At 52.1% G+C, this 18017-nt stretch overlaps 1 protein-coding gene and 1 long non-coding RNA gene across 10 annotated transcripts in view; one reads left to right on the top strand and one right to left on the bottom strand.

Annotated features, from left to right (window-relative positions):
- Positions 1 to 326: 326 nt before the first annotated feature.
- RPL29 (ribosomal protein L29) lies at positions 327 to 2681 on the bottom strand. 2 transcript variants are annotated; one of them, XM_074344787.1, is made up of 4 exons: positions 2582 to 2681; positions 2119 to 2229; positions 1747 to 1811; positions 327 to 845 (listed from the first exon to the last, which is right to left on the bottom strand). In XM_074344787.1, the coding sequence occupies exons 2-4, from the start codon at positions 2153 to 2155 to the stop codon at positions 450 to 452; spliced, it is 498 nt and encodes a 165-aa protein (XP_074200888.1). In that variant the 5' UTR covers positions 2156 to 2229; positions 2582 to 2681; the 3' UTR covers positions 327 to 449. The 2 variants fall into 2 exon arrangements, with proteins under 2 accessions (XP_074200888.1, XP_010967397.2); XM_010969095.3 differs by having other exon boundaries at positions 2119 to 2163; positions 2582 to 2614.
- The window catches only part of LOC123612562 (uncharacterized), a 48658-nt gene continuing 33290 nt past the window's right edge, over positions 2650 to 18017 (top strand). For 3 of the 8 annotated variants that reach the window (XR_012499990.1, XR_012499985.1, XR_012499992.1), the window contains exon 1: positions 2820 to 6596. This is a non-coding gene — a long non-coding RNA (uncharacterized LOC123612562). The other 5 variants (XR_012499988.1, XR_012499987.1, XR_012499989.1 and 2 more) reach the window with 5 other exon arrangements.

Raw genomic sequence — 18017 nt, 5'->3', positions numbered from 1 at the left:
ACTAGGAACCTAGAACTCCTCAGGCCAGAGTGCAGAATTCTTCCGCAGGGTCCCTCCCCTGTCTTTTCATAGGCTTCAAGACCTGACAAGGATGTTGGGATTTCTCCCTTTCCTCACCACCCTGCCCAGTCCAGCAAATCACGTGCCCGTGTCCCTAAGGCACCCAACCACTCCTCATTTACCAGCCACTTCTTGCACTCTAGGGCTCTATTTTCCCAGACTTCCCCCAATACGCTACCATCAAGGGAAGGCTAAACTTTTCTCCTACACACACCGACCCCACCTAAATAAACCCTAGTTCCAACTCTTGAATCACAGACACAGGATGACTGACAGATCCTGCCTCAGGTTTATTTGTACAAACAGCACAGGTAGACATGAGCCCCATGCAGACAGCTACCCAGGGGTCACACTAGTCCTTACATCCTCACATCAATAGATGAAAGCCTCTACTCTGGAGCCTTTGTGGGGGCCTGGGTGCCTTTGGGAGACTGAGCCGGAGCCGGAGCCGGAGCCAGAGCCGGAGCCGGAGCCGGAGCCGGAGCTGTAGCTGCAGCCTTGGTCTGAGCTTTGTCCTTGGCCTTTGGCCGACAGAGCCTGAGACCCTTGGCAATGCGGGCACGAGCACGTTTCCCGAGCTTGGGGTGAGCAATGTAGGCAAGTCGACTGAGCTTGCGGCTGCTGCCCTTTGGAATCTTGGGCTTGACCTCCTTGGGCTTTACGAGAGCCTTGATAGCCTCAGCACGTGCACTCATGGCCTTGGCATTGTTGGCCTGCATCTTCTTCAGGCCCTTCTTGTTGTGCTTCTTGGCAAAGCGCATGTTCCTCAGGAACTTGGGGTCTACCTGGAAGGCAAGGAAAGTATAGACGGCTGTATGTGGGGGCCCCCAAGTTACCCCTAGTGCCCCTCTCCACAGCAGTAAGCAAAAGGTCAGGCTCCACCTGAGACCCACTGAGAGCTTAGACAGCATCAAGTCAACCTTAAATTCACAAATACCCGAACCTTAAAAACTATCCCAGGGAAACATGTATCTCCACCCCAAAGCCAGTAATTCCACCCTTCTAATGCTATACAGACCACATTTTCAGGGCTACAGGCCTAGAGCCCAAAAGAGCTAAAATGCAAGCACAGAAGGAAAGAAATTCCTTGAGCAGGAATTTTAGTTTTTTTCTGAAACCCCCTCAGGGCCACCCCACCCCCTCTCCCTTAAGGATACAGGGGAGAAGCAAACTGAGGACAGGGGCTCAGTTCTCCTGCTCAGACCCTACAGTCTCAGCCTTCTCAGCTAACCCTCACAACTCCCTAGCACAGAAAGAGAAGCTGCTCACCACCGCTTGGCCAAGCACTGGGTCAGATTAAGATCATATGGCTGGTTAATGTACAACAGAAGACTCACAAAGACACCAGGTGCACACAAACAAGGCCATTCCTTCCCTTGAAAAGTTCTGGGTGAGCAAGGGAGATGATCAGACACACTGTCCTCAGGAAGCAGGTTATACCTGACCAGGGGGTTATACCTTGGGTGGGTAAAGGCTGAGTAAAGCTTTATTACAGGTCTAGCAGACCTTGAAGTTCAAGCAAAAACTGGCTGGGTAGAGAAAGAAATTGTGGGCTTTGGTAGGCCAGGTAAGATAAGTGACAGTTACTAGCGGTGCTCAGGCAGATGCTGAAGCTGGAAAAAGACCTTGACTGTGCAACTGGGGCCTAAGAGACACACTTCTATGTGATTCAGTGCACAAACTCACCCCCTTAAGAGATTCGTATCGTTGTGATCGGGGTTTTTTGATGCCGTTTCTGTGCCATTTTCGGGCTGTGGGGAAGAAAAGGAATTAGACCAAAAGAGATGTCCTCTATTAAGACCACTATCACAGCTGGCAAGCCTGGGAGAACCATTACTTGAGATCCGTTTAGGAAACCTGTTATAACTAAATGCAATGCACTGTGGGTATCTCAAGTGGACCTCTAGCTTCTAAGTCCACAACTCCAAAGGTAATAGTGGCTGAAAACAAAATCAGCTCCAGTCCCACAGTAGAAACGTGCCCCCTCGCCCTGCCCAGGAACCATAATGTTGGCCAAAGTCTGGGGCATTAGATGAAGGCTGGGCCAGGGAAACTTACACTGGTTGTGTGTGGTGTGGTTCTTCGACTTGGCCATGCCTGTACCTGGAGGACGAGAGCGCAGATCAGGGCTGGGGGCTCGCTGTGCTGGGCCTACCGCTGCCGCCCTGGCTGGAAGAACGTGCGACCAGAAGCCAGAAGGAGGCTGCAGCACAGATGCCTTGCCTCCACGGCCTCCACCCGCCTCAATTCACTCTGCACGACCCGATGCCAGTCGCCCCCTCCCAAGCTCAGGTAATGGTGCCTCGAAACCAACCGCCCCCCAGCCAAAAGGTTGCGCTCTCCCCCAAAATCCTGGTTCTCCCCTTCCCATCTACCCCATGAGAATCCACGAACACCTCCCCTGCCTAGCGGCCTCCGTTCCCCACAGCCACACACAGCCTCCCTGTCCTCCTCAGGCCTTGGGCCCCGCCGCCGGCCGGGAGTCACGGATGGCTTCGGATGCCGCGCGGCTTGCACTCACCGGAGCCAGGAGATCCCGAATCGCCTGGGACCGGAAGAGAAAGAGGAAGGCCGCGGTGCAGCACGGGAAGTAGGGTCGTCGCGGCAGGAAGGTACTACTGGAAAAGCTTCCCCCAGAGCCTTGAAGAAAGGTTCCTAATCCCGGGAAGGCACAAGCCAGACGGGCAGGCGGTGCTCCTTCAGGTTTTACCGGCCCTTTTCCCTTCTCCTATTCCTCCTAGACTTGGGTCCCAAGTCTCATTAAAGGTCCTGAAGGCGAAGGGAGTCCTTGAGGAATTTAAGTGGGGCGGGGCGTGATGGGAGATTTGTGTTCTGAAAGAGTACCCCTGGCTACTGCGGGGAGAATGAACTGTAGGGGGCAGAGGAGAGGAGAGAGAGCTATGAGGAGTGATGGCGCCCAGAGCCGAGTTGGGCGTGGGGATGGATAGGAGTGGATAAAGAAAGAGAATAGACTGGGCTTGGGATGCAGAAGATGGGGGTGAGGAAGAAGGCCAGTGTAGCCCCTAAGTTTTTGGCTTGAACAAGGAGGTGAATGACGGTGCGGTTTACAGAAATGGGGAAGATTGGGGGAGGAGGGGCAGGGGTCTTGTTGCTTTGTTTTCAAGGAGACAGTGATCCAGATGTTTCTTTTTAGATGCATTAAATGTGCTATGCATCTGGACATCCAAAGTGAGTAAACGTTGCCTCCTCATAACTTACTCTCTCCACCTCTTACCCTACAGTTCATTTTCCACACAGCAGTGGTGCCTGAGGGCATTTTTAAAGATACAAATCACATTTTATCACTTACAAGGACTTCCCCTTGCACTGGGGATACGTTCTTTACCTCCCCACCCTAACCTTGGCCATGCTCTCCTTATCATCCACTTCTCTCCAAACCCACGGACTTCTTTCCTGCCAGGCACAAACACTTGTTCCTGCTTCAGTGCTTTTGTACTTACTATCCCCTCTGCCTGGGCCACCTTCTCCCACCTCTTTGAATGGTGTACCTTCTTGAAGAGACCTCCCTACGCTAACCTATCTAAACTAGATACCTTCTGCTCTATCTCCCAAGTTACTCTGTGTCCTCTCATTCTGTTTCCTTCATAGAACTTTCCCAAACTCTAATTATATTCCTTTCTTTGGTTCTGATTTCTTTCTTGCCATTCTTTTTTTTTTTAATTGGAATATAGTTAGTTTACAACGTTGTGTTTAATTTCTGGTGTACTGCTATATTCCTTATTGATTTCTGAATGTGTTCATAGGCTCAAGCACCATGAGTTTGGGATTGGTTTGGTCACCTTCATTTTCCCACTGCCTGACACAGCACTTGATGTAGAACAGGAGCTTAACAAACACCTACTGAACTGGACATACTTGGCAGGCAAGTTGATGTGACAGGAGCATTTTGCAAAGAGTTGAGGAGTGAAGGGGAAAGGAGGATGTGGAGGCAGGACACAGAAGTGACTCCTCACTGAAGCATTCCTGAGAAGAGGGAGAGAAATCTGGCAGATGTGATTTCAGAGAATGAAGAGCAGGCTCAGATGCTCACAGGGTGACCTAGTGCCACCAAAGAAACAACTGAGGCCAGAAAGACAGGTGGAGGAGCTAGTGGGAGAGGTGGGGCCAGAAGTTGGGACAAGGAGGAGAAGGTCTGACTGCTGCACCTTGAGAAAGGGAAGCAAGCAAGTGGGGGCCGGCAAAAAAGGCCATGACTGCTGTAAAGAAAGCAGGCTGCCCCATTGTGTGGCCTTCCAGCTAGGCAGCAGCTCTCACAGCTCCTAAAAAGTGAGTGATGACACCTGCCGAGGACTTGGTGTTGCCAGGTTGTTCTGACTGTGTCAGAAAGAGCAGTGAGCAGAGAGCCATAGTCTGATGAGGAGGCAGATTCAGAGATGGATGATAGCCATGCAGAACCACTGGAGCTGCTGTAGGGATAGGCCCCGGGTAAGATCCCGGCCGTCAGGCAAGGGAGGAGGCAGTGACAAGAATGAGGACCTTTGACTGAGTCTGAGGAGGCCATTTAGAGAGCCAAAGGGGACCATGATCTGGAGCCACTAGCCTGCCGTGCTTTTCAAAGTGGGAAAGACTGTAGGGCTGGCCAAGTGTATATAGAGAGAGTTTTTCTACCTTCCTTTCTCTTTTTCTCTTTCCTCCCTCTGTCTTTCTTTCCCTTTCTTTCTTTCTTCCTTCCTCCCTCCCTTCCTTCCTTCCTTCCTCCTCCCTCCATTCCTGCCCTCTTCCCTCACCTCTTCCTCCTCCTTCTCTCTCCCTCCCTCTCTCATAGTAAATGTATAAAGAGCTTACACAGGCTCTTCTGTAACCTGATTTCATTTGTTCAATCGTAATTCGTGGACATCTTTTCCTTTCATGAAAATTCTTTGTAAACCTATTTTATTTTACACATTTAAAAATCTTACTCTGAAGAGGGAGGGTATAGCTCAGTGGTAGAGCTCATGCTTAGCATGCAGGAGGTCCTGGGTTCAACCCCAAGTACCTCCATTACAAAAAAATGAATGAATGAATGAATGAATGAATAAATAAAAATCTTACTCTGAGAAGAAGTCCATAAACATCACCATTTGTCAGAGGAGCTTCTAACACAAAAAAAAGGTGAAGAACTTGCCCTTTTTCCAGGGTCAGCATACTCCCACCTTCCATGTATGAGTGGCTCTTGCCCCATCTCTTTCTGTACGGAGGCCTGGGTCCATTTGCCCTGCTCTATGGCAGAGTCTTGGGCAGAGCTGCTGGCTGGACTCCGCAAAATGTCTATTACCCAGGTTCCTTGCAGATGCCTTTAGCCCCAGACAAAGAGAGATGTGAGGCCTTGGTGAGCAGACCAACCCTGGGCTGAGCGGGGCTGGATATGACCCACCTGAACCGTGTCGCCTGCAGGGGCGTTGTCTTGTCTCGGCCTTGTCTGGAGCTACAGTCCCAACCACATCCTGAGTGGGATCCAGTGTGGCCTGCTCACTGAAGTTACAGGGTCAGAGACATCTGGGGTTATTGATATTTCTTAATTCTTCAATTTCTTTTTTATTTTTAAATTTTTTTTTTTTTTAATTTTCAGGTGGGGTGAGGTCCTTAGGGTTCTTTATTTATTTTTAATGAAAGTACTGGGAAGTGAACCCAGGACATCGTGATCTGGGGTTATTACTGTTGTGCCTGGCGCAGTGCCAGGTACATGTGGGGACCTGATAAATGTTTGAGGAATTAAATGTACACATTTCACAAATCCGGGCAGGTGGCAGAATAAGGAGGCAAGAGGTTAGTTGGCCAGGAGGGATTTCACAGAAATAAAAAAGTCTCTTCTTGGTCCAGATCTCTGCTCTCTAAGCCTCAGTTCTGAGTGTAACTTGATAAAAATAGTAATTGTCTCATGGGGTTAAAATGGACAATTTTTAAAAATTGAAGTATAATTGATTTACAATGTTGTGTTAGTTTCCAGTGTATAGCAAAATGATTCAGTTTATATATATATGTGTGTATGTATTTGTGTATTTTTTCATTCTTTTCCATTATTTTTTGTTGCAGAATATTGAATATAGTTCACTGTGCTCTATCGTAAGACCTTGTTTATCTATTTTATATACAGTAGTTTGTATCTGCTAATCCCAAACTCCTAATTTATCCCTCCCCCACCCCCTTTCCCCTTTGGTAACTGTAAGTTTTTTTTCTATGCCTGTGAGTCTGTTTCTGTTTTGTAAATAAGTTCATTTGTATCATATTTTAGATGCCACATATAAGTGGTCACACGACATTTGTCTTGTTCTTTCTGACTTACTTCACTTAATATGATAATCTCTTAGGTCCACCCATGTTGCTACAAGTGGCATTATTCATTCTTTTTTATGGCATATATGTTGTATATACATACCACACCTTCTTTATCCAGTCATCTGTCAGTAGACATTTAGGTTGCTTCCATGGCTTGGCTAATTTAAAAGATGCTGCTGTGAATGTTGGGGTGCATATATCTATTCAAAATAGGGTCTTCTCCGGATATACATCTAAGAGTGGAATTGCTGGATCATATGGTAAGTCTATTTTTTGTTTTTTAAGACATACTGTTTTCCGTAGTGGCTGCACCAATTTACACTCCCACCAACAGTGTACGAGTGTCCCCGTTTCTCCACACCCTCTCTGGAATTTATTATTTGTAGACTTTTTGATGATGGCCATTCTGACTGGTGTGAGGTAATACCTCATTGTAGTTTTGATTTACATTTCTGTAACAGTTAGCAGTGGTGAGCATCTTTTCATGTGCCTTTTGGCCATCTTTATGTCTTTGTTGGAGGAATGTCTATTAAGGTCTTCTGCCCATTTTTGGATTGGACTGTTTTTGTTGTTGTTGTTGTTGTTATTGAGTTGTGTGAGCTGTTTGTATATTTTGGAAATTAAGCCCTTGTCGGTTGCATGATTTGCAAATATTTCTCCCATTCCATAGGTTGTCTTTTCATTTTGTTTATGGTTTCCTTTGTTGTGCAAAAGCTTATAAGTTTGATTAGATCCCATTTGTTTATTTTTGCTTTTATTTCTATTGCCTTGGTAGACTGACCTAGGAAAACATTGCTACGATTTATATCAGAGAATGTTTTGCCAATGTTCTCTTCTAGGAGCTTTATGGTGTCCTGTTTTATGTTTAAGTCTTAAGCCACTTTTAGTTTTTTTGTGTGGATGGTGTGAGGAAGTGTTCTAACTTCACTGATTTACATGCAGCTGTCCTGCTTTCCCAGCACCACTCGCTGAAAACACTGTCTTTTCTCTATTGTATATTCTTGTATCCTTTGTTAATCTACTGTAGGTGTGAAGATTTATTTCTGGGCTCTCTATTCTGTGCCATTGATACATATATCTGTTTTTGTGCTAACACCATGCTCTTTTGATTACTGTAACTCTGTACTATTGTCTGAAGTCTGGGAAGGGTTATGCCTCCAGTTTTGTTCCTTTTCCTCAGGATTGCTTTGGCAATTCTGGGTCTTTTATGGTTCTATATAAACTTTAGGATTATTTATTCTAGTTCTGTGAAAAATGTCACGGGTAGTTTGATAGAGATCGCATTAAATCCGTAGATTGCTTTGGGTAGGTGACCATTTTAACAATATTAATTCTTCCAGTCCAAGAGCATGGAATATCTTTCCATTTCTTTGAATCATCTTCAAGTTCCTTTATCAATTAAACTGGAAATCTGAGTTAAGCACCGAACACTGCGCTGAGTATACATTAGGTGCTCAATCATTGTTAATCCCAGCCATGCTTATTTCCTCACAAGGCCTCTGGGGAGGAAGACATGGCTTAGGGAAAGAATGTCAGTATCAAGTGAATGCTAAAACTGAGGACAGATCTAAGGAAGGGCCAGGATGGAGGGAAATGACAGTCCTCAGAGGTGCTGGGTCCCTTCAGTCCTGAAGTTCCAGAGGAAAGGGCCTACCAGTGTGCCCAGATTAAGAGGGGCCATTAGTGGGTTAAAACCCACTAAGGGACACTGCCAGGATTTTTTACCTGTAGGGGAGGACTGGAGGGCAGAGAGGAGGCCCCTAAGCACAAGGTTAAGCTTTGAGTCTGCTTAGAAATTCCCCAGTGAGAGGCCATGTGGTTCTTGTGGCCCCAGAGGGCAGAGCTATCACTGAGGGAGACAAAAACTAGCTCCTCGGCCAGGGGTCATTTTAACAATCAGAGTTTCCTCCAAACCATGAGCTGCTCCCAGAGGTAGTGAGCTCTTAGATACAAGGGATTACTGGAGGTGGAGGTTGAAATATGGGATGAAGGGTTGGAAGATAAAACTCTCAAGTTCACTTCCTTCCAAGAGTCTGGGATTCAGAGCTCCCGGGAGAAGGAAAGGTGGTGGGCAGCGTGCAGGGCCGGGCTGAGGCCCAGGATCTGTGGGGAAGAGAGAAAACAGGCTCTGCAGAGGCTTGGGAGTGCAGCTCATTGGTCATTGGGGACACCTTCACAGCCCTAGACCACTGATTTTTCCCTCTGGGTGGGGCCCCTTGCCCAGAAGTGATGCACCGTCCCCAGCAGGGAATGTGAGCCCGTCGTCCACATGGGGGCAGCATGGGACCTCAGGTGGAGTGGTGCTGATGCAGGTCGGCTGGAGCACCCCTCCTTTGAGAAGGAGGCCCTTTGAGCCTCCCAGACCTCTCCCATCCCTGCTTCTGGCACCAATCCTCCCACCTCCCCCACCCATGGACCAAGCCTCTGTCATCCTCAGCAGGTTCTCTGGGTGGGTTGGGTCTCCCCTGGCTTCAAGCTTCTGGTAGTGGTGGTGGATGGTGTCTTCCCCCAGAGAGGGATCAGGGCAGAGAACATGGCGCCTGCAGGTATTCCTGGGCACAGCCCCTGCTGGTCCACCTCAGAGTTACTGGATGCTATGTCTGTTGGAGTTTAAAGGAACAGGTTTTGAATCAGACAGACTTGGGTGCAAATTCTGACTGCCACTCACCAGCAGAGTGACTTCACCTCTTTGAGCCTCAGCCTCTTCACTTGTGACAGTGGAGAGGGAGACAGTGAAGGCAGAGACAGTGGAGGGAGTGCTGAGCAGGCAAGAAGCCTCCTGGAGTCCGGCTGAGCATTCCTGAGACTGCCCAGCAGCCTAGGGAGCTAGTGGGGTTCTTATCACCCTGTTTCACAGATGGGGAGATGGAGTCCTTGGGCGTGACTTGCTAGTGGTCCCACAGCCAAATGGAGAGCTATCCTGGTCCAGATGCCCCCCCAGGACTTGAGGAGCATGGGATGGTGTGTGCTTGGTAAGGTCATGGAGGAAGCCCTGTGACACTGACCACCAGGTGACCTGGGGGAAGCCCCTGGCCTTCATGGCCAACAGATACCCAGAGTAGGGGCCTGTGTCGACTCAGACCCACTCACCCCACCCAGAACAGGCCTAGAAAGGAGGGGGTGTTTGTGGTGGTGGCAGTGTCCCTGGGAGGAGGGCAGGCTCGGGGTGGGGCTGGGGTCCGCTGGCCTCAGGAAGGCAGGGACTGGCCGAGTGTGAAGGGGGAGATGCTTGGTAGCACAGAGGACTGTCCCGCTAGGAAGGGAGGGATGGAAAATGTGGGCACACGTTGGGGCTGGACAGTGCAGGACTGCACACCAGAGGGGCTCCCACTCCTGCATCTGAGGTTTTGAGAGGATCTGAAAAGGAAAAATGAAGCTGAGGGTTGAGAAGGACCCCTTCCCTTCTCCCTTAGCAGCCTCCAGTGGAGCCAGCAACGTCATTGCCATGGCAACCACGGCCCCTCCAGCTCCCCTTTCTCCTTTCGCCCCATCCTACCTGGATGCCCCTCTCTCCTGTGCGTGCCTCCCTAGCCCGGGTAAAGAGAGGCTGGGGACAGGGGCAGGTTCCTTTCTCAGCCCTGGTTATAGCCCAGGAGCTGGATCCCAGGGCCACTCCTGCCTCAGGATCAGATGGAAGATTCTTAAGTGGAGAGAGGGCAGGATGAAGTGGCTTTTGCAAGAATTCTTCTGAATGAACCAGGGGTCTGTCACCTCCCTAAAATCTCAAGCCCCCAACTCTCCAAGTCCCAACCCTCTCCCAGGAGACAAAAGCTGCAACCCAGGAGCCCCTGGGAGAGTTGGGAAAACCAGCACTGGGGCAGGGACCTTGACAATCACCTAGTTGCCCTCTCTAAGCCTATAGATGGGAAATGGGGGTCTGGAGAGAAGGGACTTGCCCAAGGGCACACAAAGAGTGGGTGGCAAAGTCAAGCAGGGAACCCAGATGGTCAGAGGAGGGGATTGGGGCCATCCTTATTGTTGGGTTAAAGGACAGGCGATGAGGTCATTGGATGCTGCACCCCACAGGGGTGGGAGTCTGGGGGCAGCTGTGGGCCTGCCCTTGTCTGCTGCCTGTTTAGTGCTTCAGTAAACCCCCTCTCAGCCCCAGCACATAATGGACTAGTGAGGGAGGAGGCCTATCCCTGTTTAGGGAGGAACAGAGGACACCAGAAAGAGCAGAAAGGAGCTGGGGATCTGAAGAGGGGCACAGTCAGGAGGGCTAGAGATCCTAATGGTCTTATCAGGTGCCCTGAGTAAGAAGGGCTTGTGGCCCTAGACAATGGGCTTTGGCCCAATTGCTGCCTTTTCTAAGCTGTGGGTCCCTGGGCAAATCACCCGCCTACCCAGGGGCTGCCCCTCACCCGCCCTGCCATCCCCATCCCTTGTAAAACAAGGAGATTCTCCATGATGGAGCAAACAGAAAGGGTGACCCCTGGTTCCACTTGGGAGATCAGTGGGTGGGCCTTTTGAGGCCCCAAGTTTGAAACCTTTATGTCTGCTGAGCCAGGGCTACTGCCATGATCACCTGGAAGATCTCCTATGCTCAAAGTCTGAGGGGCTGGGACAAGAGGAAGCTGCGGGGCACAGCACCCCAAGATGCAGAACAGAGAGAGGTCCATCTAGGCAGGAGCCTCAGGTTTGGAAGGGGACGCGGAGGCCTTCCTGGGAGACGAGGCATGCTTCTGGGGCTCAAAGGCAGGCCATGTAAGTCCGGCAGAGGTGGGAGGGGGTGAGGCAAATACAGTGGGCCGAGCAGGCACAAGCCGGCGTTTGCTCCCCATGGTCTCTGGCACTGGAACCCAGCTGATTAGGGCGTGCCTAGGCTGTTGCTGCACCTACTGCAAAGTCCCGGAGGCTTGGCCCACAGTGAATGTCCTTACCTTCCAGCATACCATCCTTCCAGCTTGGGCAGGAAAGAGGAAACCTGCCAGGGCCTGGAGCCAGGAGCTGTGCATCAGCTGTCACTGTCCTCGCCACACCCGCAGAGTGGCCTCTCTTGTTGCAGATGAGGGAACTGAGGTTCAGAAAGGTTAAGTGACTTGCCCAGGGTCACCCTGCTCCTTTTCTGTCAAGGTCACTCCTGGGAGCTCTTCTGGGCTTGGACGTTGTTGCCTGAGACTCAACACTGGTGACCACTGAGTATCGAGCCTGTGAGAGAGTGTGCTCTGGCATCATGGCCTGTGGATCCCAGTACAACATCCCCCCAGTACAACATTATCAGTCTTCCTTTCTGTTCTTTAGTTGGTTGTTAGATGGTCGTCACATTCTCAGGCATTCACGGCCTGTCCACTAGTGAAGGCTGGAGGGCATGACTCAGATGCCGTTATGACACTCAGCAGCTGGGTAACCTTGAGCAAATGCTCCGTCCTCCTGTGGCTCTGTGACCTGGCCTGAGAGATGGGGATGAGGGCGCCACCTACTATGCTGCTACGGCTCCAGGCACTCTTTCATGCCAAGTACTTCCGGGGCCTGGACCATGGTGTCCGTCCCATTTGGTAGCCCTCCTAGGGCCAGGCAGAAGGCCAGGCAGGTGATATCAGGAAGGGGGGTCTTCCCTGCCCCCAAATCTCCCCTGGAAACACAGAAGCTGCCCACTCCCAAGGCACCTTGCCCAGAGGGGGATGGCTCCCAGAATGCCCTCCTCAGTGCAGGCAGGGAGGATGGGGATGGAACCAGGAGAGGGCAGGCTGAGGACAGCTGCTGAGTGGTGGCAGTGAGGGGCATGTGGGGGACACCCGTCACCCTTAACAAGCTTGCCCCAGTGTGGGGAGCTTACTGGTGAAAAGCCCAGGGTCCTGGCTCCACCCATCTCAGCGGCGGTGGCCTGCCTGGCCCAAGCCCTGGAAGCACTGGTTTTAATCCATCTTTTTCTGCAAGCAGCTCCTGGAGGCACGGGGGCGGCTTCCCCTTGACTTGCATCTCCAGGAGGATGCGGCTTGGCTAAAAATAACTCAAATTACTGTGCTCCCACCCTGGCTCGGAGGAGGAGCCTGGGGGCTACGGGGGCGGGAGCCTGGAGGGAATGTTGCTGCTGCAGCAGCAGCCAGGACGGGGTTCCCTGAGAGGAGATGGGAAAAAACCAGCGTTGACAGGTGGGAAGGGGTGCAGAACGTTGAAGGGAGCCGGCCCTTTCTCACCCAGTTCTCTACAGGCCTGCTCTCGGAGGACAGTGCTGTGGGAGCAGAACTGGGGGTGAAGGCCCGCCTCGATCCCTGGCCTTGCACCATGAAAGGGGCTAGCCTGGCTGGGTGGTAGCAGTGGGCTCGGTCCAGCAGGAAGTCTGGAGGAGACCCCTGTACCCTTCAGCCCAGTATTGTTGAATGCAAGCAGTAACAGTAATGGTGGAGGCGGGGATATATAGAGCCTGGGGACCAGATGTACTTAGGAGGGTGACTCAAGGTGCAGTGCACGTAGGATCCAGATTTGAAATAAACAGAGTTGCTGCAGCTGCACCCCTACCCAGACCTCCCCATCCCTCACCCCTCCAGGGTGGGCTCAGGTCACAAGGAGCCTCATTCTGGGGCACCAGTGTGCCTAGGACGTGCCTGCGTGTGCAGGAGGGTCAGGGAAATGGAGGAGCAGTGAACTCTGCCGGGATGGGAACCAGACAAGTGATAACAATAATGATCATAAAATCACCCCCACCCTGGGGATGTTTTTAGCAGCACTGTTTCTAAGGAGAAACTAAGCAACACAAATACCCAGTGAGAGGAGAACTGAGAAATCAACTACTGCTCCCACAGCAACATGGGTGAATCCTAAACCATAATGGGGAGTAAAGAAAACAAATTGCAGGAAACTACATTCAGTTCAAAGCCATTTTTATAAAGCTCCCTCCCAAAGTAAAACTAAACAGTATTGTTTTAAGCATTCATATGTTTATGATAGAACTATTTACAAAAGGCCAAAATGTGATAAACCAAGATTCTTGATATGCTGGAGGGGACAGGAGTTGGTTAGAGGTGGCACTCACGGGGAGATTCCACCAGTGAACATGTGTTGCTGGCCCAGGGGTGCCAGGCGCTACTCAGGGTGTGCGGGGCAGGGATGCAGGGACAGCAAGACAGACATGAACCCCAGACCTCATTGCACTTACAGTCTCACAAGGCACATTTAATTCCTGTTCTTATATCGTGTGGTGGGTCACCAGTGTCCATTATATGATTATGCATCGTCACAAATATTCCTTTACATTAATCAAATATTATATTTAAAGAGAGAAATAAGGAATAAACACAAAGTTAATTGACCTCTTCCACCAAAAAATATCCCACCAAGTGGGTGAACTATGGAGGCTGAACACCTCTCCCTGCCTCCTCTCACTGATACTCCATCACATTCATCCAGGAGGAGTCCCAACCCCTGGACCCCATCCCTCCTCCAATCTCCAGTCCCAGCTGAATGTCCCACAAGGTGATTCTCTCACTGATCAGCAGGCAAAGGTCAAATTTGGCTTGGAGTGCCAGGTTGGTAGATGGGGCAGGAAACCCAACCTCTGGGAGAGCTAGAGCCAGTGGGGGAGATGAAATGCAATAGAGAGACATGCAGAGCCTAGGAAAGAGCCCTCTTCCTGGCCCAGGACTCTCGCACTATGTTAATAGAGGTGGAGGCTGCAGAAGATTGGAAGTAACGGTCTGCTCTGTCTCTTCATCTTTACCTGAGGGGCTCAGTCTGCCATCCATCCATCCATTCATCCATCCAACCACACATTATATAATGGACACTGGTGACCTACCACACAACACAAGAACAGCAACAAAGTGTGCTGCCTTGCGAGACTGTAAACTCCACAAGGCCAGGAGTTCATGTCTGTCTGGCTCATGCCTGCATCCCTTACCTGCCCCCCACAACTTCCCTGTTCAGCTGTCTGGGGTCAGGGCCAGTCTAGCCACCTCCACCCTATGGCCTGGTGCATGGTAGATACTTACTGAGGAGGTATCCTGCCTCTCTGTCACTGCTTTCAGCAGAAAAGGATGCACCTCCAGGCCCTCACATGGGCTGTTCCCTCTGCCTGGGACAGTGTACCCACCACCTGGCTCAGCCTAAAGGTCATTGCCTCTGGGAGGCCTTCCAGGACCACCACAGGCAGGCCAAGCCCCTCTCTTCACACCTCCCCCAACACCACAAGCTGTACCCTGCTCATCTTTGTCTAGGTCCCTCTTGCCTTCTGAGTTGGGGGACTCCCCCAGGGCAGACCCAGGACCCCCAGCATCCCCAGGGTCCACGGGAGGGCTCTCAGCTTCATCTTCTCAGCCATTCCGACTCCTGAACAGTCTGGCAATTTTCCCTGGAGGAGCCAGGCAGAAGGGGGAGGTCAACCACTTCATCAGGCCCCATACCTCTTGGACCCCCTATCTGGGTCCTTGCCCCTCCCCTAGTAGCCCACCCATATTCCCTGAGCACCACCGGGACTTCAGGCATCCATCTCTTCTGTTCCAGAGCTGCCTTCAACAGGAGAGGTAGTGGGTGGGAAGGGTCTGGGCAGGGGAAGAGGGGCTACAGGAAGATCCCTGAGAGAACCCTCCCCCCTGCTCTCTATGTCCACAGCCTGTGATGGATGCAGGGTGGGAGGTGGGGGAGATGGCAGTGGCTAGTCTTCAGTCCAAATCCAGGTCACTCCTGGCCTGCTCAGCAGACATCAGTAATTAGGGGCCAGCAGGACGTAGGCAGGCGGGTGGCAGGAGGCCTAATTGTCTGATTTTTCAGGTAATTAACGGGAGGCTGTCTGGCCTGTCCCCACGGGGCCCAGCATCTGCCACCCCATCCCCTGGGCAGCCCCAGCCGCCTAACGAGGCCAATTACTGAGTGGTTCCTGGGCCCTCATTAGCCACCTGGAAAGGTCATGTGGGAATGGCACCGGTGTTGGGGCTCCGCCAGCCTTGGTGGCCACTGGGAGCCCCCAGATATCAGGATGCAGGATGTGCTGGCCATAGGTCTCTGCTGCTGCCCACTGAGGGGTAGCCTGCTCACACCCGGGACCCCACTTCTTGCCTCTCAGGACTGTAGCTTTAGATCAAATCCTCCCCCGCCGCTTCCCAGCCATGTGGCTTTGGGCGTGTCACTCCCCTGTCCGACCCTCTGTTTCCTGAATCAGAGATGGTGGGTGTAAAGGGCCTGATGCACAGTAGGTTCCCAGGGCACCAGTGCTCACCTTCTTCCAACGGGGTTAACTCCTTTACTTCACTCTTGAGGAATGGGAGGCCCAGAGCAGGTAGGGCCTGAGGTCACTGATGTGTCCAGAGCCCACTCTGCAGGGCCTCTGGTGGCTAATTCACCCCTGGGACCTCAGCAGCTGGGTGAGGAGTCCTGGGAAGGGTCATAGAGGCGATCTGGCTGGGGAGGAGGGCCCGGGAGCAGCTGGACCTTCCGGACACCTGAGCAGAGTGACAGTGGGGAAGCAAGAGATCTCCAGGATATGTGGGGCTTTGGAGATCGCGATGGAGCTGGAGGCCCTCCACCTCGCTGGATGCTGCAGGACACCCAGGGAAAGCCGAGGGGCACATGGCGGTGCCCAGCCTGCTGTCCAAGGCAGGGATCCATCCTTTCTTGGTTGGTCCACACCATTCTTGGCCCAGGAGATCACTGTGCCTTCAGATGTTGAGTTTTTTTGGCTTCTGTAGCTCCTCTGTTTTAAGAATTCAGTGACCTAATTCCATGCTGACAAATTCCATGCTGTTCTGCCTCCTGTAATCGTCAGCTAATGCTACTTTTGGTCCTACTGCCAGCCCAGAATCTAGGCCAAGGGTTTCCAAACTGTGTACCCCAGGAGCCCTGGGGTGAGAGCGGAAGGAGGAGGCTATGGACCCTCCAATTGGAACAGCTGGGCTTTGATCTTTTGATAAAATATTAGTAGCTACTCCTTCGTAAGCTTTTGCTGTGTGCTAGGCATGCTCAGGGACTCTGCCTCCACAATTGCATTTTTGTCCTCATAAAACCCCATGAGGAAGATTGCATCATATCCCCATTTTACAGATGAGGCTGCTAACACTGTTGGAGGCTGAGGCTCAGCAGCATGCCCCAGGGCTCACAGCCTGTAGGAAGGAGAGCCGGAACTTGGACCGTTTCCACTCTGAGCCACTGGGAAGATGGGTTCTGCAGCTAGAAAGGAAACTAGGTGCAGGAGTTGGGGGGAGTGCCACGTTTATCATGATTTGTTTCCTCCAGGTCGGAGTGGGTGAGAGTGCCTACCTCTGCCCCAGGAGAGCGTGGCCCCAGTCCCAGGTCACCACGTGGTTGGTGTCTGTGCGTCTATCTGTCTGTATGTGTTTCCCGTCCCTCTCCTATGGGCTCTGCTTCCCTGCGGTCCAAACCAACAGGATCCAGCTCAGAAATAGCATATGTTTCCAGCCTCTGCTAGTCCAAGTCATAAATCGCCTGGTGTGATGTGCTTCTTGTGTCAGCTTGCTTCAGAACTCAGGGTGGGGGTGGCTGAATGAGTGTGAGGAGCACGCAGGGCCTCCTCCAGGCTGAGAAGCTGAGAGCTGGGGGCCAGGCTGAGCCAGGGAGGGAAGTGGGGACCAGTCCTTGCTAGGCCTAGGGCTGGCTTGGGGGCTCAGCCAGGGGTGGGAGCCAGCGGGTGGTGGCCCGGATTCAACCTGGGCCTAAGGGTTGAAACTTAAACTGGAGCTGAGGTTGGAGACCAGAGGGCTGGGCTTCAGTCTTGTCCAGCGATCAGTGGTCCAGACTTGGCATGGAGTCAGGGGTCAGAGGGCAGGGGCCATCGTTCAGCATTTGATGAGGATGGAGAGCTAAGCTCATTCTGAGGTCAGGGGCAGGACTCAGGCTGAGGTAGGGCCAGAGGTCGAGGTCAGGATCAGCCCTCAGCTGACAGAGGAGGAAGTCCCCAAAGACTCAGAAGCCTTCCTGTATCCTGGAAATGACCTGGGGCAGGACCAGTGACGGAGGACCTACGATAAATAAGATGAGAGCTTCCAGGGATTGACCATGACTGAAAAGGACTGGGCGTAGATCTTCTATCCAAAACCATGAGAGCAGGGCTAGGGGTCTCCAGCCCCAGCTTCCTGCCCTTCAGATGGGATTCTCAGTTGCTCATCTCTAAAACATGGATGATCGTGGCACCCACCTCCATGTTGATCATGCCCTACGAGAGTGTGAGCCCTGGGATGGGGGTAGGTGGGCTAACAGAGAGAGGATGAGCGGATGGGGCAGGTACGTGAGATGCCTTGTGGCATGGGAGGGTGCTTCAGGGGAAGAACTGTGCTGAGGCCCTAGGTGTCCAGTCATTACCCAGGTCCCCATCACTCCCCAGGCTACCCCTGAGAGGTGGCTCTGCAGCCCCTCAGGCCTCAGCTGCCCCACCTGAGCCGTGTGCAGGCAGCACCATCCCAGGCACCTTTTCCAGGCCTCCACTCTGCCAGCTGAGTTTTCCCGCCTCTTCTCCGTTCTAGGCCCAGCACGGACAGATATTTGGGGACCAGCCCACATGGCAGCCAGTGAGGGAGCTGGGGTGGAGTAGGCAAGCAGGAATGAGAGGCCAGCGGGCAGAGGAGATGGGTGCCAAGGAGGAAGCCTTATCACAGGCCTCTCTGTTCTCATCTCCCACGGAGCCTGGTCAAGGACCAGCCTCAGCCGTTCCCCCACTGCTGGAGCTCTGACCCCAGAGGTCTCTCCCACACCATAGGAGAGGACAGGGAGGTTCAACCAAGGAGGGAACCAGGTAT

Source organism: Camelus bactrianus, chromosome 17, assembly GCF_048773025.1.
Source record: "Camelus bactrianus isolate YW-2024 breed Bactrian camel chromosome 17, ASM4877302v1, whole genome shotgun sequence".
Taxonomy (NCBI): Eukaryota; Metazoa; Chordata; class Mammalia; order Artiodactyla; family Camelidae; genus Camelus; species Camelus bactrianus.
The sequence above is the reverse complement of the archived record's forward strand: the minus strand, read 5'-3'. Positions and strand labels throughout refer to the sequence as shown.